Raw genomic sequence first — 18,612 nt, 5'->3', positions numbered from 1 at the left:
CCACCCCCCACCACCCCGGAACAGTAATGTACAGTGCATGGTCATCCCCGTGCAGACCTGCCATCTACCGGTTGTGGCCAAAGTCTCAAGCACTCAGCAGAGGTTCAGCTACAGTTTTTAGCTGCCGCCCAGAACGAGGGAGGGAGTGTTAGGGCACCCCCCCCAACCCAGGTCATAATTAAGATAGTTTGCATCTGGTTTACATTCAGCCCACGGCCCTGGAGGTGGAGGGGGGTCCCCTGGGTCCCAAGGCAAGCTGCCTCTCACAGGCTTTCAGGGCCCAGGGGACAGGGGGTGGAGCCGGCCGCACAGCCCTGCTGGGGCAGGAAGCGAGAGTGGGGAGGGGGAAGGCCACAGCCGGTGGAGGCAAGACGGGTGCAGGGCGTGTGGGGAGGGAGGGAGGTGCCAGCACTCCGAGCCCTGAGGCCCTGCTGGCCCCTGGGCACAGGCCCAGCTCCGGCCCCCAGGAATGGACCTTGCGGACCCTGACATCTTTAATAGGGACCCCCGGGACCACTATGACCTGCTGCAACGGCTGGGCGGCGGCACCTATGGGGAAGTCTTCAAGGTGAGGAATCCCCTCCTTCTCCATCACCCTCAGACCAGAGATCTTTGGGGTGAGGCCCAAGAAGGGAAGGGGATGCAAAAGGGTCCCAGTCCTTGGCTTTGGTTCAAGGATGCTGAGGAGAGCTCAGGCGAATGGAGCCTGCCTGACTGCCAACTTCCCCTTTATAAGGCTCGAGACAAGGTGACGGGGGACCTGGTGGCACTGAAGATGGTGAAGATGGAGCCTGGTGAGGAGAGAACCCAGGAGTGCCTTCCCCACACCCCCACCTCCTGGGACACTGGGATCTCTCCCATACCCCTTCCCTGCAGCGGCCTTTTCTCTCCTGCCCCTCCGTGCAGATGATGATGTTTCTACACTTCAGAAGGAAATCCTCATCTTGAAAACTTGTCGGCATGCCAACATCGTGGCCTACCATGGGAGTTATCTCTGGTGATGAGCTTTAGACCTGCCCTGGGACCCAGCCCAGCCCCTACCCCCGAACTCCCATTCCTGACGAGGGTACCCCCTACCCTGACCTCAATCATGGATCCTCATTTTTAACTGGGGCACCCCTAACTTGATCTCCAAGTCAAAGTCCCACTTCTCTGACCAAAGGATCCCCAAATCTAATCTCCAATCCAGGACTCCCATTTCTTACAAGGGGTCCCCAAAATGGATCCCTTTGTAGTAACCAAACCTGAAGCCAAGTCCCCTAAAACCAATCTTTCATAATCCTGCTCATCGGGTCCCCCGGTTTCACTTTCTGTTCCTTTAATATGAACCCCTAAATTTCCTGACCCTCAAACTAATATCCCAGATACCTCAATAATGACTTCTATTCCCCATACCTAGCACCCTGGCCTCCTCTGTCACCTCCGAACTTTCACAGCCTGTGAAGTCTCTGCCCTGTCTTCTAGATTAGTGTGGAACAGCAGAGATGCTCTGGGTTAGGAGCCCAAAGACCTGGGTTTGATTCCAGTTGACCTTGAACATATTATTTCCTCTCTGAGCCTCAACTTCCCCATCTGTAAAATGGAAATGGGACTGTCTCACTCTGGTGGGCGAGAGAGAGATGGCAGCTCTTACACTGAAGTTCTTGTTGAACTAGAACAAGGCAGTGGACTAGCAGCTGTCCTAGAAATAATTTATTACTGCTATTGTGATTGCTCTTGAACTGTTGTAGGCTGCAGAAGCTCTGGATCTGCATGGAATTCTGTGGGGCTGGTTCTCTCCAGGATATCTACCAAGGTGAGAGGGGCCCCTGCTCCTCCAATCCACCTCTTCTGTCCCTCTGCCTTTGTGTCTCCTGGGACTGTCTTTCTGGTCCATATTTCACTCAATGAGCCCCCTCCTCTGGGCCTGACCTGGCCTGGATGATGCTGGGGATGTGACAGAGCAGGCCCTGAGCCCTGTCCTCCAGGACCTGAGAGTCCAGCCCTAGTCTTTCTGCAGGCAGTGACCCCTCCTCCTTCCCCCACCCCATCTTCCTCTGTGTCTGCTTTTTCTCGCCAAGGTCTACTCACAAATTTGAGTATTTCTGCATTTCTGGCTCATTGTCATTTAATGCCCACATGTTCATTTAAGGAGTGAATGCATTTCTGATTCTCTCAGCCTGCTTTTCGCTCTCTTGGAGCATTTGAGGGTGGGGGCGGGGTGGGTCTCTGATCACTTCTGGATTTCTGATGTGCACCTCTGTCTCTGACCATCTACCTGTCTCCACAAAGGTCAGGAAAGGAAGGACTTCATTAGGAAGTCCTAGGCGGGGAAACTGAGGCCCACAGAGAGGAAGTGACTCACACCACCAGCTGTCAGACCTGCTCCATGCCCTCTCTGTCTGTGTCTATATTGTCCCCTCTGTATCTCTCTTTCTCAATGTGTCTGTTTTCCCACTTCTTAGTCTCTGCCCATCTCTTTCTTTCTCTGCCTCAATTTGGATCTGTTTCTGATTTTCTGTCCCTGTCTCTGTCTCTCTCGGCCTTTCCTCATTTTAACAAAGTCACATCACCTCCTGCTCAGAGCCCTCCCAAGCCTTCCATTTCCCTCCAACAATAAGCCCAAATTTCACATCACAGCCCACGAGTCTGACGCCCACAACCACCCCAGGCTGACCCACCTTATCTCCACTCCACCCACTTTGCCACTTTCCAGGCCCACCAGGCACTTTCCTACCTCTGGGCCTTTGCACTTGCTCATCTTGTTCACGTTGAGTGGGACTGCTCCCATCCTCAACCCCGTCACCTTCTCAGAGTTGCCTTCGCTGATCACCCAGTATAAAATGTCATACCCCTTCCCACACATATTTCCTGTTGTCTTTTCTTGCTTTTATTTTTTTCTATTTATTTGCATCTCACATACTGTGTCTTTCACCTATTTCTCTTCTCTACTGTCCGTTCCCCCATTGGAATATTCTCTCCATGAGGGTGGGGATCTCTGTCTCTATGTCCACAGCTGTCCCCATTGCCTACCACGGTGCCTGGCACACAGTAAATGTGTAGTCTGTTGAATGAATCTATCTCCCTCTGGCCTCTGGTTCCCTGCATCGCTGCCTCTCTCTTTTGCTGACCATTCCTTGTCCCCTCCTGTTACCCCTCCCCATGTGGTACCTGGTGTGGGTGGCAGCCAGGGGCTCCTGGGGCCAGGTTTCCTGGTCCCCATCTGACACCATGCCGGGGTGACCTTTGCAGTCACAGGCCCCCTGTCAGAGCTCCAGATCAGCTATGTCTGCCGGGAAGTGCTCCAGGTGAGGCGATGCTTGGTGGGTTTGGGTGGGGGGAGGCGATGCTTGGTGGGTTTGGGTGGGGGCAGGGCCCTGCTCACACCCCCAGAACACTCACAGCCCCCCTCTCCACCATTCTCCCCAGGGACTGGCCTATCTACACTCACAGAAGAAGATACACCGGGACATCAAGGTGATCTAGGGGCAGAAAAGTAGCCTTGGTGGGTGGGGGCCTCTGGGAGATGGTAGTGGTATTTGGAGGGCTCAGGAGGTGTGTGACCAGGGAGCAGAGGCAGAGTTGGGCTGGCAGTAGGGAGGGGTGTCTCTGACATCCTCTGATCCCCCCTCTCTTCCCCAGGGAGCCAACATCCTCATCAACGACGCTGGGGAGGTCAGACTGGGTGAGTGTGGCTGGTGGGGGTGGGGAGGGGGACTGGCTGGGAGCCAGAGGGGACAGGGACCCTAGGTCACTATGTCTCTCCCTCTGCCTCCAGCTGACTTTGGTATATCGGCCCAGATCGGGGCCACACTGGCTCGACGCCTCTCTTTCATTGGGACACCCTACTGGTGAGGGGTGCCTGGCTGGCAGCCAGGGGTGATGCGGGGTTGGTGGTGGTGGGCAGCGGCTTTCCCCACCATGGATCTCTGGGAATCTCCATCCTGGCTTTTTGCCCTGCCTCTGCCTTTCTCTGTTGAGCGTTCTGTGTACTCTGTGGCTCTCCCTTGAGTTTTCCATTTCCCTAGGTCTTTCTGTGCATGTCTCCCCTCCACATGTTTTTCTCAGTGTTTGTGTTGATTTTGATCCTGATCTCTGTCTCTCCATATCTGTCCATGGCTGTCTTTTCTGTCTGTTTCAGTCTGTGGCTCTCCCTGTCTCTTTGCCTCTCTCTGTCTTATGTTTTCTAGTCTATCTCTGTCTCTCTGTCTTTACCTCTCTCCGTCTTTATTTCTGTCTCTCTGCCTCTTTATGTTTCTGCATCCAACTCTCTCTGTGTCCCATTCTCTGGCTCGCTCTCTGTCTCTCTCCTGTCCCCCCACCCCCTACCAAGGAGTCTCCCCTCCCCTTCCTCGTGTCACCCCTGGCTCTCTGAGGGTCTCTGTCCCTAGGATGGCTCCGGAAGTGGCGGCCGTGGCCCTGAAGGGGGGATACAACGAGCTGTGTGACATCTGGTCCCTGGGCATCACAGCCATTGAATTAGCCGAGCTACAGCCACCACTCTTTGATGTGCACCCTCTCAGGTAGGCAGATGTGGCAGGTCCCCCTGGTCCCAGAGATCCCACTCGACTCTGACCCTAAACACCACCCCCCGCCTGCTTCCCCACATCAAGACCCCCCTACAGGGGATCCCTCTCCCTTCGAGCCCAACCTGAGACCCTCAACCCAGAAAGCATTTTCTCCAGTCCACACCAGGAGCCCCCAATGCAGGGAGTCCTGTCTTGAGGCTCCCCCGAGACCTCCGGAACTCTGTAACATGATGAGCAGCATCCCCTGGAAGTGGCGCCCTGTGCATCGTAAAACCTACCCGTCATTCTCCTCCTGTCCCTCACTGCTCTCTGCTGACCTCAGTGCCATCGGGGGTCCCTCACATCGTGAGATCTGACCTCCACTGAGAAGTCTGAATCCCATGTTCTGTCCTTACTTTCTAGAGTTCTCTTCCTCATGACCAAGAGTGGCTATCAGCCTCCTCGGCTAAAGGAAAAAGGCAAATGGTAGGAGAGAGTCATGGGAAGGCGGGGGAGAGAGGGCAGAGTCAGGGGTGATGGTCTGATGGGAGGGTCTCTGGTCCCCTCATCCCAGAACTTGCCTTTTGGGGGGGGGTTATTTATTTATTTATTTACTTTTAGAGGAGGGGGTTGAACCTAGGGCCTCCTACATGCTAAGCATGCGCTCTACCACTTGAACTGTACCCTCCCCCAGTACTTGCCTTTTTCTTCCCAAGGTCGGCTGCCTTCCACAACTTCGTCAAAGTCACCCTCACCAAGAGCGCCAAGAAACGACCTGGCGCCACCAAGATGCTCAGTGTAAACCTCCCCTCCCTGAGAAGCCTTCCCAAATTCACCCCCTGTGAGAACCCCCCAGGGCCTCCCTCGAACATTGATAATTTTATTCCACAGAATGCCTATGGCCTTTTCAAAGTCCCTACTCCCTCTGAAATCCCCAGGGCTCCCCCTTCCAAGACCCTCCAAATTGTACCCCAGACCTTTCCCCCAAGATATGCTGAGTTCTTAAACCTCACAAATTCCCAACGGCTTCAGGAGCCATTCCTGGGGGTTTTCTGGAATTCCAGGGGACACCCGAGACACCTCTGGAATTCTCCAACTTCTCTAAATTTGTCTGATCCCTTCAGACACCTCAGAATCCCCCAGGTGGCAGCTGCTCAGATTTCCCCGCCTTCTTCCTCTATTGGCACCTTCACCACCTGATTCCCTTAGATGGGTTCTCAAACCCCTGTGCCAGCCCTCTCCCTGCAGCCCAGCCCTCTCTCTGCTGACCGCCTCCTCCTCCCACCCCCAGCATCAACTGGTGTCCCAGCCTGGGCTAAACAGAGGCCTGATCCTAGATCTTCTTGACAAACTGAGGAACCCAGGGAAGGGGGCCCCTGTTGGCGAGATTGAAGATGAGGAGCCTGAGGTGAGTGGGCCTTGGATGACAAAAGCACTGGACTGTCCCCACCTTTGCTCAGGCTGCTCCCCTGCCTGGGGTGTCCCCTTGCTGCCTCTCTTAGAAAAGCCAGGGAGCATGGGGGGCTTGGCACAGAGATGGGGGCACAGAGGTTACGGGAGAGCCGAGGGCTCCAGACTGGGCTGCTGGAGGCCGGTGGGCCTGATGCGGCTGCTGCTCTGCCCAGCTACCCCCCGCCATCCCTCGGCGGATCCGATCCACCCATCGATCCAGCTCTCTGGGGATCCCAGATGCGGACTGCTGTCGTGAGTAGAGAATCCTTAAGCTTGGGAGACCCCTGTCACCCCCTCATCAGATTGCCAGAGACCCCAGAGACCCTCCTCGCTTCTAAACAGACCCTCAGAGGCCCCCCGTTACCATCTGATCCCACAAGAGGCCCCAGAGAACCTCATCTACAAAATGATTCTAGAGACCCCTACCTCTCTGCTCTGCACACGGACCCCATAAGATTTCCTATAACCACCAGGACTCTCAGAGACCTCAGAAACCTTTGTCTGATCCCAGACACCCAAGTGGAATCTAAAAACAAACACTCTATAACCATTTTGAGCCCCCATCTCCCTGATCACAAATCTTGACCCCAAAATGAGACCCCTGTAAACCAAGATCCCTCCCCTGAAGGGACAGCTCCAGTCCTAAGATCCTGGCTGCAGACCACTCCCCCACCCCAGTTCTATTCTTTCTATTCCCGAATGCATGTCCCCAGCTCACTGTGTGTCACCTGCATCCCACCCCACCCCACCCCCCAGGGCGGCACATGGAGTTCAGGAAGCTCAGAGGCATGGAGTCCAGACCCACAGCTGAAACGGTGAGATGCCTCCCCACTGCACCACCGCCCTCCCCTCCCCCTGGGCCACTGCTGACTCTTTCCTATCCCACAGGCTCGCTTACAGCCCCCTGGAGACTTCAAGAGCAGCAGTCCTAGGTCAGGGACCCTCAGCGTGGGAGTGGGGCTGGGATCTGTGTAGGGACCGCCCGAGGCTCATACCTGTCCCTCCTCAGGAGGAACCTGTCAGAGTCCGATGATGACTACGATGACGTGGACATGTGAGAGAGCGCCTCAGACCCCACCCAGCCCCACCGTCCATGACCCCAACCTCAGCCCCTGCTTTCCTTCCACCACTCAGCCCTGACCCCTGGCTGGACCCTCAGTACCCACACCTTCCTTTACCCTAACCCTGACCCTCCCAGACCAGCCCCCACTCTCCTCCCCACCAACCCTTGACCCCTAACCTCACCCCAACTCAACCCTGGACCCCCTGCCACATCCTAGTCCCCAGCTCTTCCTAGATGTTGCTCCAACCCCCAGACCTCAACTGCAGCCGTAACCCTCAACCCCTGGCCCTCATCTTTCTTCATCTTCTCACCCAAACTCAGACTGAACCTCAGCCCCTGGGAATTCTGCCCCCTCCAGACCCTAAGTCCCAGAACTCAACCTCAACCCCAGGAGTCAACCCAGGCCCCCATCTCCCTCAGCCCCAGGCCTGGGGGAGATCCATTCCACACATCTCATCTGTAATAGGCTCCCATGCGGCGTGCCCGGCACCAAGTGAGAACCCGACCCCCAGGAGCTCATAGGACCTGTGTTACTAGGTGGCTGTGATGATGCAGAGACCTAATGCACTGTCAACACTGATATCCAAGAGTTGCTGTTACTATGATCATCATGGTTATTAGTCCTTTCACCTTCAGCTCCAGCCCAGACAGAGTCACATCCTGGCCCTCCTGAGCTCAGATCTCCAGCCCTAACCCACCCCAGTCCTTGCTCCCCACACCCTCCTTCCCCACTTAACCCATCTGTGTGTTTCAGCCCCACCCTCGCAGAAGACATACCTCCTCCTCTACCCCCCAAGGTAAGGTCCTGGGCCAGAGCTGGTGGGCTGGGGGCCAGGAGGCCAGGGTCCACAGATGCTGGGATACCGAGCTCTCCAGGGCTGGAGTCTAGGACACTAGGTCTCTTGAAGTCTGGGACTACCAGGATGATGATCACACTGGGATCTGGAAGTGGCATCCCTGAACCTAGGGGTGGGACTCAAAATATTTAGCCTGATGAACACTCATCAGTACCTGGTCCTCGGAAACTCCTGCTGTACCCAGCATTCACCTTTTAGTTGCCGGAGTATGTTGATGTTGCTGGGGGGGCGGTTAGAGGGGAAGGCTGGAGTGGTGGTCGGATATTGTGGGGAGGGTCAGACCCATAATCCAGCATCAGTTCTGGCAGAGGCAGACTGCAGGGTGCCCTCTCTCTGAGATCATCTCATGTATTTCCCCACCGTCCCTCTCTGTTTCCAAAGCCCAAGTTCCGTTCTCCATCTGACGAGGGTCCTGGGGGGACTGGGGATGAGGGGCAGCTGAGCCCAGGGGTACTGGTCCGCTGTGCCAGTGGGCCTCCCCCCCGCACCCCCCAACTTGGGCCTCCCCCAGCCACCCGAAGCCCCCACCTAACCGCTCACTCAGGTAACAGGGCAGGCTGGGGTAGGAGGTGGGCAGAGGTGGGGGTTGGGCAGGGCGGGGGGGGGTGCTTTGGGGGCTGATTTTCCCCACCCCATCTCAGAACCTTCACTCTGGAACCCAGCCCTCCGGGAGCCTGACCAGCCCCCACTGTTGCCCCCCAAGAAGGAAAAGATGAAGAGAAAGGTGAGGCCAGCTGTGCTGAGGACTCACACCTCTGATTGGGGCTGGGGATGCCTGGTTGGGGTTGTGGGGCTGAAGACTAATAACGACAACAGGTGACATTTGTTGAGCAGCTCCTCTGTGCCAGACACTGACCTCATGTCTTTACATGGCGTATACCTTCACAGATGGAGATAGATAGCACAGAGATAGATATTGTCCCCCATTTCAAAATGGGGAAACTGAGGCACAGCGGGGTAAGTAGCTTTCGAAGGTCATAAACCTTTGAGGAGGCAGAGGCAGGATTTGAACCTTGGCACTCCAGAGTCTTAACCACGGCACCTTCCTGTCCCCTCCTCTCTTCTGCTGGATGGGCTGCTGCCCTGCCCCTATGGCCCACCCAGGGATGTGCCCTTCTCGTAAAGTTGTTCAATGGCTGCCCTCTCCGGATCCACAGCACGGCGGCCTGGACACACCCCTCCACCAAAGGTGAGCATTCAGGAGAGTCTCAGAGAATGTGGTGGGGATGGGGAGGGTCCTTAATGGAGGTGCAGATGCAGGGACAAGGGGAGGGTCTTAATGGGGGAGGAGTGGCGGACCCGTGGTGGGGGCAGAGCCAGGGGTGACAGTTGGGGTTTAAGGATCAAAGATGGGTAGAGTGAAGATGAGTTTGAGAGTGAAAACCAGAAAAATTAGAGTTTGGAGGCCAGGAGTGTCAGATAAGGCACAAAGGCCAGAGTTTGGGGTACAAGCCTAGGGACAGATGGACCCCATTTACCTCAGTTGGAGGTTAGTGGTAGAGAGGCTAAGATCAGCATTTTGGGGTCAGGAGTTTTAGGGATTAGAATGTAGCCGAAAGTGAAAGAATTTGGGGATCAAAGATGTGGAGACAAGGTCAGTGAAGGGTAAATGTTAAGGAAACAGTATTAGAATTTATTTTCTTTCACACTGGGCAGAAAAAGCTATACGTTGGGGCATCTGAATTTGAGGATCAGTGTTGAGATAGGAGTAGCATTTAGGGACCAGACTGGTGAGAAGGAGGGATAGAATTTAGAGGGCTATTAGAGGAGGCATGTTTAGTGTTGGGGTCAGAATTGAGGGGACAGATGGTCAGGATTTGTGGGTCAGAGATGGAAGAACCACCAGAACGGGGGAGGTCAGAGGCTGGGGAGAATGAGACCGGCTCCAGGGAACAGGTCAGGGTTTGAGTTCAGATTTGGGAAAACAGGGACTGGAAATGTCAGTGTTGGAGGAAAGTAGAGAATTGAGGGTCAGGGCTGGGAACAGAGTACCCATGTTTGGGGTCAGATAAGGGGGTCTGGGAGGTCCTCGATGATGAGGCAGGTCCCAGCATCTTCATATCTGTTCCCCAAGACCAGCACTTACTCCTGGGAGCCGAGGAAGGCATTTTCATTCTGAACCGAAATGATCAGGAGGCCACGCTGGAGATGGTGAGGGCCAGGCAGCACCGTGGGTGAGCCAAGGGTGGGAGGCTGGAATTGGGAGGTGCTGGGGTCTTACAGGAGCTGTCTCCTCCATCCTCTGCAGCTCTCTTCTAGCCGGACTACCTGGGTGTACTCCATCAACAATGTCCTCATGTCTCTCTCAGGTCTGGCTGTGGGTTGGTTGGGATGGGTTGGGGTGGGGGGTCAGAACTTAAGGAGTCAAGGGTCAGGGGGTGGGAGCTAGCTGGGCACAGCTGAAAAAAACACTGAGGGTCCCCCTCCACAGAGCCCACAATTCAAATCCCAGCCACGTTTTCAATGTAGGACTTGGGGCAAGAGACTTTGGCTTCCCAAGCCTCTGTTTCCCCATCTGTAAAATGGGGCTCACAATACTGCCACCTCTCAAGTCAGTTTTGAGGTCATTCCTACAATGAGTTAGTCTTTACATTTCTTTGATGGTCATATGACAGTCCTTATCCCACACTTTACTAAAATAGAGTGAGTGAGCTGTAGGTTAAAATTTTGTGTCATTGTTTTACAAACACTTTGTGTAAAAGAATTTCTCATTTATGAGGAAACACCAAGCCAGATAGGATTTGTGAGCTCATTAATATCACATCTGGGATGAGAAACTTTTACAGAATCTCTAGATATGTTTCTTCTTAAACTTTTGTAATATGTGTAACTTCACCTGACTGGTTAAGTGTCCATAATTTCTCATGTGACTACAGGCACCACTAGGGTTAGGAACGTACTTATTTTACTCACCATTGTTCACCAGAGCCAAGCACACTGCCTGGCCTCCAGTGGGCATTTAAAATATGTTACGTGAGAAGCGAGTAAATACAGGTGCTTAAGATTTAAAGGCTTGGGCATTTCAAAGGGATGGGGCCCAGGGAAGGGATGGGGAAAGCTGGGAGTGTGCAGTGCCCTATAACTTCCTGCTTCCCCTACCTACACACACCCTGCAGGAAAGACCCCCCACCTGTATTCTCATAGCATCCTGGGCCTGCTAGAACGGAAAGAGGCCAGAGCAGGAAGCCCCATTGCTCACATCAGTCCCCACCGGCTACTAGCAAGGTACGAGACCCCAGTGGAACCACGGACCCCTCTAATATCTGATTCCTGCCCCCACTCGCCCCACTCACGCCTACCTTCTTCTGCAGGAAGAACATGGTCTCCACTAAGATCCAGGACACCAAAGGCTGCCGGGCGTGCTGTGTGGGTGAGAGAGAATCTCGTGGATATGCAGAGGGGAGCGGCGCCAGGGGCATGACTTGGACTCTAGCCACTGAAAAGGGTTGCAGAATTAAGGCAGGGTGTCCAGAGCCCGGGGAAAGATGTGTGGCCTTTGGGGGCGCGGGGCAGGGGAGAGAGGATTGACCCTAACCCATCCTTACCCACCTCCACAGCGGAGGGCGCTAGCTCCGGGGGCCCGTTCCTGTGTGGGGCATTGGAGACATCCGTGGTCCTTCTTCAGTGGTACCAGCCCATGAACAAGTTCCTGCTGGTCCGGGTAGGGGGCCTGTAAACACTGGGGACTTTGTCAGGTTCTGTGGCGGGGGCCTTCCACTCTTCTGTTGAGAGCTCTTTGAAGTCGGGCTTCCACCCGAGGTCTCTTCCCAATCTCCCCAAGAGCCCGCTCACCTGGAGGCTCCTCCTTCTGAGGCCATCCGGTTCTTTAAGCCCCACCCTTCGCCCCGGGCCTAATTATTCTTCAGGCCCTGTGCCCCGCCAGGTCTCTTAGGAGACCCTATTCAGGTTCTTTGAGCCTCTAAGACTTTGGTGCCTTGGAGGCCACGCCCCCTGGGGGCCCGGCCTTTCTGTCACCAAGGCGGCACGCCCCCTAGTGGAAGCCACGCCCACTCAGACCACACCCGTCAACTTCTAAGCCCTCTGAGGCCTCACCCCCTGAAGTTTCTAGATGGCACCTCCCAAGACTGAGGGCTCAGGAAATACTTCGGAAGCCCCAGGCCGACTGTCTTCCAAGACCCCGCCCCTCCCAGGCCCCGCCCCAAACCTCCTCTGAGTCCGCCCCTCCCCGTGCGGCCCGCAGCAGGTGCTCTTCCCGCTACCCACGCCTCTGCCGGTGTTCTCACTGCTGACCGGGCCAGGCTCCGAGCTGCCCGCCGTGTGCATCGGCGTGAGCCCCGGGCAGCCGGCGAAGTCGGTGTTCTTCCACACTGTGCGCTTCGGCGCGCTCTCCTGCTGGCTGGGCGAGATGAGCACAGGTGAGTGGGACAGGTCCTGGGAGGGGTGCGGCTTATCAGGTTAGCGGCGTTGGATCTGGGTAGCTGGGCGGTGCTTAGCCTGAAGCGTAACTGGGAAGCGGGCTGAACTAAGAGGGGACTGGAGAACGTTGGGTATATATAATTGGTGAGATTGATGACGGGGAGGGGGAGAAGGAGGGTGTGAGGAACTCTATGATGGGTGGGGTTTAGCCTGCTTGCTTGGGGATATAGAGGATGCCTAGCAGAGGATAGGGGAATGAGGTGGAATTGGTCCTTGAACTTCCGCCTCTCAAGCAGAGCACAAGGGACCAGTACAAGTGACTCAGGTCGAGGAAGACAAGGTGATGGTGTTGATGGACGGTAAGGACCCTTCTGGCTCTCTCTCACTATTCCTAGATCTCGGATTTCCGACCCCCACACCATGTAACTCTCAGAAACGCTAACTCCTCCAGTCCTTGCCCGTCACGCTTTGCTTTTCACACTGAACTTATTGCCTGGTCCCTCAGTAACCTTCTAAGCCTCACTTACTGCTCTTAAAGCTCCCTCTCTATCTCCTTCTAGGGTCTCTGAAGCTGGTGACCCCAGAGGGGGACCCAGTCCGGGGGCTTCGAACTCCAGAGATCCCCATGACTGAAGCAGTGGAGGCCGTAGGTATGTGCAAGGATGGTAGGGCCCGGGGTCCTTGTTGGAGGGTTAAGTGAAATCCAAGGGTAACAGGCACTGATTTCCTCCCAGCTATGGTTGGGGGTCGGCTCCAAGCCTTCTGGAAGCATGGAGTGCAGGTGTGGGCTCTCGGCTCAGACAAGGTAAGCTCCTGCATCCCAGCACCCACAACCCAGTCCCTCCTTCAAACATCTCATTCATCAGACGGATGGGGAGAACTGAGTCAGGGTGTGAAGTCCTGGAGAAGCTTCCTCCAGTCTCAGTTCAGACAGGTCTCCCTTCTCTACCCTAGTGTCTCTTAGGTCCAGAGCTCATCCAGGGCCACTGTGTGACCTTGGGTAAGGGACTTTGCTTCTCTCTGAGCCTCAGTCTCCCAACTATAAAATGGGATCACTATAGAGATATGTGGGTTAAGAGAATGGACCAGACTGCCTGGGTTGGAATCCAGCTCAATGACCTTAGGCATATGACCTAATCTTCCTGTGCCTACTTTCCTCCTCTGGAAAATGGAATGAAAAATGGTTCTTGGCTCACAGAACACTATGTGTCAGACTTTGCCCTTACGCTTTTGTATTTTACTTAATCCTTTTGGTCGCCTATCAGGTAAGTATTATGATGTCAAAGGTTGGTAATCTGAGGTGCAGAGAGATTAAGTCACTTGCTTGAGGTCACACAGCGGATGAGTGGTGTTAGCAAGACTGATTATTTCTGGACCTGAGGATTTCAGAGACTACCTCCCTGCTCTCTTTGAGGGAGAGGGGAGGAGTCTTCTAGACACTGACACATGCACGTTTTCCTCCAGCTGCTGCAGGAGCTGAGAGACCCCACCCTCACCTTCCGTCTGCTTGGCTCCCCCAGGTATGAGCTTGGGGTAGGGGACAGAGGACTGGGAAGGGGGAGGCTTCTGATGTAGAGAGGGCATCCTGACATGTCCCCAGCCACCTGTATCTTTGGCCTGAACGTTCTCTCACTTGGTCTCCCTGCTAACATCTCTGCCCCCTATAGTCCATTCCCCAACACAGCAGCTGAGGGGGAATTTTCATTTTGTATTTTTATTTTAGCTTTTTATTTTGACATGACTTTTAGACTCTCAGAGAAGTTAAAAAAATAAAACTAAAAATTCTGTATCCCCTTCAGATTCCTCATATTTTATTTTTTAACCACATTTGCTTTTTTCTTCTCTTTCATATATGTTTAGTTTTTTTTCTATTTGCATGTGAATTGTAGACATGATGACATGATGCCCATTTATCCCTAAATACTTCAATATATGTTACCTATACCAACGCAAGGACATACTCTTACAAACCACAATACAGCTGTCAAAATCAAGAAACTAACACTGAGCTCTCACTGCCTTCTAATTCACACACCCATTCAAGTCCCACCAGTTGTCCCAGTGATGCTCTTTATAACCAAAAATCATACTTTTTTTTTTCTGGTCCAGGACATGACCTAGGACAATGGGTTGCATTTGGGAGTCATGTTTATTTATTCTTGAACCTGAAACAATTCTTCAGACTTTTCTTTGCATTTCATGACCTTGATACTTTTGAAGCATACAGGAAATTTGTTTTACCAAATGTCCCTCAATTTTGTTTGAGGTTTCCAGGTTAGGCGTTTTGGGCAAGAACACCACAAAAATGATGGTGTGTCCTCCTCAGTCCATCAGATCAGGAAGCAGATGTCAGTTTGTCCCAAGGCAACATTACCTTGGTTATTTGGACAAGGTGGAGTCAGCCAAGTTCCCCATTATAAATTTACTCTTTTTTCCTTTGTATTAATAAGTATCTTTTCTGATGATTTGTTGAGATCTTTGTAAATTTGCTATTCCTCATCAGACTTCCACCCACTAGTTTTACCATTGATGATTTTTGCCTGAGTCTACTATTAGGATGGTTACTAAATGGTGATTTTCTACTTTTATCACTCCTTCTACATGTATTAGTTAGCATTCTACTGCAAGGAAGAGCTGTCCCTTCTCCACCATGTATGTTTGCATACATGTGCTGGTGTGTTATTTCAGCATAGTCTCAATAGTTTCCATTTTATTCTATGGGTTATAATCTATTAGTATCATTATTTAGAGGCACAAATACTCCCAGATTTAGCCATCGAGAGCCCCTTCAAGGACCTCTTTGATCTTTTGACATGCCACAGGGGGTCTTTTAAAATCCAGATCTGACTGTGTCACCCTCCACCTGTTCAAAACCCAATCCTGGCCACAGCCCACACAACCATGACTTCTGCTGTCAAGCCCCCTCCCACCTCAAGGCCTTTGCACAGGCTGTTCTCTCTGCTCAGAACACTCTTCCCTGCCCTTTCACCAAGTTCCCTCCTGAACCTCTTTCAGGCTCCACCATCCATTCTTTGGGGGGCACCTTGGCCGACCCGTTGGGCTAGGTTTCCTGGCTGTGTGCCTCACGCTGCTTTGCACTCACGTCACTCACTGATTCATGGTGGGCTGCTGCTCCAGACTGAGCTCCCCGAGAGCAGGAGCCGTGCCTGCTCACGCACTGCTGAAGCCCAGCATTGTGCTGGCACACACTCTGTAGACTCCTTTGTGAATGAATGAATGAATGAACAAATGAATGAGTAAACTGATTTTTCTCTTCCTTCCCCAGGCCTGTGGTAGTGGAGACACGCCCAGCAGATGATCCTACTGCCCCCAGCAACCTCTATATCCAGGAATGAGTCCCTGGGGTTGGGGGTGGGTGTTAGGAATCAGTCTCTGCACCCCCTCCCCTCCCCAGTGGACACAATATAGTGGTCATGACATGCCTGTGTCTCCCAATAAACGTGATTTTAGCCTCTGCTGTCATCTTGGTTTTCTGGGGGGAGGAGAGGAGGGCAGAATTCCTGGATGCCTACTGACCCCCCCAAATTTCAACGATCCAGTACAACGTCAGGGATGTAGCACAGACTTTATTTCTACAGCACATGGTCACCTCTCCCCCAGCGGCCTTGGGAGGAGGGATCTGGGGACTAAGGGGCTTGCTGTAAGAATAAGGCACTTGAAGTGGGAGTGAAGGGCCAGCTGTGGGTGTCTCAGCTAAGCTGGTCCTCATACTGCTTGCGGAAACAATCACCAGCAGGGAAGAAATCCCAACATCTCTCTTGGTACATCTTCCAGACATAAGACTCCTAGGGGTTGGGGATGGGGAAGAGTTGGTTGGTCACATCTTCAAATGCTTGATATGATCTGAGCTTTTTACTGCCACCTGCTGATTGACCTTATATTAAAATTCTCCATGTCCTTGCCCATTTTTCTCCCATTAACACCCCCTTACCTGACCCGTGTGTTCTGTCTCATCCTTGTTTATCAGATACATCAGGAAAAACCTGGGGTTGGAAGGGCAGTGGGAGACAGGTCAGAACCAGCCTTACTTACATTCTCCTGATTGGCTGGCTGAGAACCCACCCACATGGATACCACACCCCTTTTCCTAACTGACCAAAGCCCGGTATCCCCTCCCCGGATGTTGGCGGCCACGCCCCCACCCTCCTGATTGGCCAGCGGGCCCACGCTCACATGTAATTGGCCAGGTTGTGCTCCTCTAGCGTGTGGGTCTCGAAACCATGCGGTGTCGTATCAAAGTAATCACTGCCGATGCCGCAGATGAAGCACTTGGTCTGCGGGTGGCAGGAAACATCAGAGTCGAGGCCCATTTGACGCCCCCCCCCCAGGGTCCTGTAATCCCTCTGGATCGCCCCCTGATATGACCTACCTCCATATCTTCCCTCACTTGCTCTTGTTGGTCTCGGAGCTCACCAAAAGCGTCAATGATCAGACCTGGGGTGGCAGGGTGCAAGTCAGTGCCTAATCTCTGACCAAATTCAGACTGCTCCTTCTTCTGGCTACCCCCTTCTGAGCCTTGCCTCCCATTCCCTAATCTCTCATCTCCCTAATCTCACCCTGCTACTTAAAAATAATACCTAGCATTTATTGAGCACTTACCATGAGACCCTTACTACCTATGAATTGACTTAATTCTCACAACAACCCTATAAGACTAGTATAATTAATATCCCCATTTTACAGATGGAGAAACTGAGGTTCAGAGAGGTAACTTGCCCAAAGTCTCACAGTAGGGAGAAACAGAGCCAGGTCAACCAGATCCCGGGCCTGCACTCTTGGAGGAGCTAGTCTGCCTCTGGGCATCCCCACTCCCACAACCCCGACCAGCACTGACCCTGGATGATGGCCAGCAGGATGACGATGACAAAGAAGAAGAAGGTGATGTCGAAGACCACCCGGTACAGCTCATATTCATCACCTGCTGGGTCCTCAATCTCGTCCCCAATGCCCCCACCAGCTCGGACACCCACGTACATGTGAAACAGGTAACACTGTGGGGGCAAGGTGAGAAGCACATTAGTCATGCATTCAATCATTCGATATTCACAAAGTACCTACAGGACCCTGGGCTAGTGGGGCAGGAGACTCACAGTAATGGCTGAGACAGCCCTGGGCTCCGCCCTCACATGGCATCAGACAGTGACAGCCCAGAAATGATCAGGGTTGTGATAGGGACAGCTCAGGCAGAGGGCTGAGGGCTGGGACGGGGAAAGCACAGTGTAATCAGGGGCGAGATGGGGGGAGTACAGGAAGCGCTGAAGCTTTGAAAGCCTCACCCAGCCTGGGTGATCAGGCAAGGCTTCCTAGAAGCAGGGACATGTGTGAGCTGGAACTTGAAGAAAATGTTAGGTGGAAGAGAGTGTTCCAGGCAGAGAAAACCACACATGCAACGTCACCACTGGGGAGGAAAGAAGACATCTTGTTCCTGTGAGGAACTGAAAGAGGGTCAGTGAAGCTGGAAAGTAGAGCTCCTGTGAGCAAGAACAGCAAGAGGAATGAGGTCCAGCCAATGGTCAAGGAGGGCTTCCTGTAGGAGGCAGCACTTAAGTTGAAAGGTGAGGCATCAAGTGAAGGGGTATTTGTACTCAGGGTCTGAGGTGGAGGTGGGGCAGAGAGACTGTCAGATGCAAAGGGCTTGAGTTGGGAGGAAATACATGATCTTAGGGGAACTGAAGGGCACCAGGCAGCCAGAGAGCAAAAAGCAAGAAGGACTGTGGTTAGACTCAGGCCAGGCTAGCTTTTCCCTGGCTATTGGTAAGCCATGCTGAAGGCACTGGGGAACCAAGAGGAAGTTCTGAGAAGAGAGAGGAACATGGTCTGCCTGGCATGTGGGAAAGATTTTACACTGTTCTTTTTGTGTCCCTGGGAAGTGGGAGAACCTAGTTGTCTTAGGTAAGAGCTAAGACCAGTGACTGGAGGGAACAAGGCTGAGTGGCAAGGCCAGGTCTGGGTGGTGGGGCTCAAATGTCAGGCTGAGGAGCTGGATAGGTCCCAAGAGCACGGTGCCTGATTACAGGCCATCTTCTGAGATAAAGCCCTGGGATAATTCATTTAAATGTGGCCCATGCCTCTAGTAGGAGAAACTCAATTTGGTTATGATCATCCCTATTAGACTAGAAGAGAAAAAAATGAAACCTGCATGGCATTCTTTGGGTGAAACTTTTAATTACAGATAATGATGACAATAGCTCACATCTATGGAATCCTTAATCCCTACCAGGCAGTATTCTACAACTATTAAGTCTTAGATGATCAGGGAGCATCACTACGTCCTAAAAGCCACCCTAGGATGTAGGCACTGTTATTATACACCCATTTCACAGGTGAGGACACCAGAGCATGGGGAAGCTGAGTA

The 18,612-nt window shown here is 53.2% G+C and overlaps 2 protein-coding genes across 8 annotated transcripts in view; one reads left to right on the top strand and one right to left on the bottom strand.

The window, feature by feature from the left end:
* Positions 1–343: 343 nt before the first annotated feature.
* MAP4K1 (mitogen-activated protein kinase kinase kinase kinase 1) lies at positions 344–15,713 on the top strand. 6 transcript variants are annotated; one of them, XM_064489302.1, is made up of 31 exons: positions 344–568; positions 737–794; positions 907–997; positions 1,731–1,795; positions 3,232–3,287; positions 3,409–3,456; positions 3,622–3,664; positions 3,758–3,830; positions 4,371–4,502; positions 4,911–4,973; positions 5,204–5,285; positions 5,779–5,895; positions 6,113–6,191; positions 6,696–6,754; positions 6,828–6,871; positions 6,949–6,993; positions 7,757–7,799; positions 8,241–8,403; positions 8,501–8,583; positions 8,964–9,048; positions 9,934–10,010; positions 10,108–10,168; positions 10,976–11,084; positions 11,171–11,229; positions 11,417–11,520; positions 12,061–12,235; positions 12,533–12,595; positions 12,797–12,886; positions 12,971–13,041; positions 13,701–13,756; positions 15,523–15,713. In XM_064489302.1, the coding sequence occupies exons 1-31, from the start codon at positions 470–472 to the stop codon at positions 15,590–15,592; spliced, it is 2,463 nt and encodes an 820-aa protein (XP_064345372.1). In that variant the 5' UTR covers positions 344–469; the 3' UTR covers positions 15,593–15,713. The 6 variants fall into 6 exon arrangements, 3 of the variants coding, with proteins under 3 accessions (XP_064345372.1, XP_064345371.1, XP_064345373.1); XM_064489301.1 differs by having other exon boundaries at positions 12,530–12,595; XM_064489303.1 differs by lacking the exon at positions 12,971–13,041 and having other exon boundaries at positions 12,530–12,595.
* An 83-nt stretch (positions 15,714–15,796) lies between these two features.
* The window catches only part of RYR1 (ryanodine receptor 1), a 106,313-nt gene continuing 103,497 nt past the window's right edge, over positions 15,797–18,612 (bottom strand). For both annotated transcript variants that reach the window (XM_064489299.1, XM_064489300.1), the window contains 5 exons: positions 17,092–17,248; positions 16,627–16,691; positions 16,431–16,531; positions 16,189–16,240; positions 15,797–16,042 (listed from right to left, as the gene is read on the bottom strand). In XM_064489299.1, coding sequence (XP_064345369.1) covers positions 15,947–16,042; positions 16,189–16,240; positions 16,431–16,531; positions 16,627–16,691; positions 17,092–17,248 — 471 coding nt within the window. In that variant the 3' untranslated portion in view covers positions 15,797–15,946. The remainder of the gene's footprint in view (positions 16,043–16,188; positions 16,241–16,430; positions 16,532–16,626; positions 16,692–17,091; positions 17,249–18,612) is intronic.

Source organism: Camelus dromedarius, chromosome 9, assembly GCF_036321535.1.
Source record: "Camelus dromedarius isolate mCamDro1 chromosome 9, mCamDro1.pat, whole genome shotgun sequence".
In the NCBI taxonomy this organism is placed as follows: Eukaryota; Metazoa; Chordata; class Mammalia; order Artiodactyla; family Camelidae; genus Camelus; species Camelus dromedarius.
Note: the sequence above shows the minus strand (reverse complement) of the source record. Positions and strands in the feature narration are given on the sequence as shown.

Bases quoted from the DNA above. Each gene is read 5' to 3' on its own strand.
- MAP4K1 (XM_064489301.1), top strand. From the start codon at position 470: ATGGACCTTGCGGACCCTGACATCTTTAATAGGGACCCCCGGGACCAC. The intron at 7,800-8,240 runs GTAAGGTCCTGG...CTGTTTCCAAAG, and splicing joins CTCCTCCTCTACCCCCCAAG to CCCAAGTTCCGTTCTCCATC. The intron at 12,596-12,796 runs GTAAGGACCCTT...ATCTCCTTCTAG, and splicing joins GGTGATGGTGTTGATGGACG to GGTCTCTGAAGCTGGTGACC.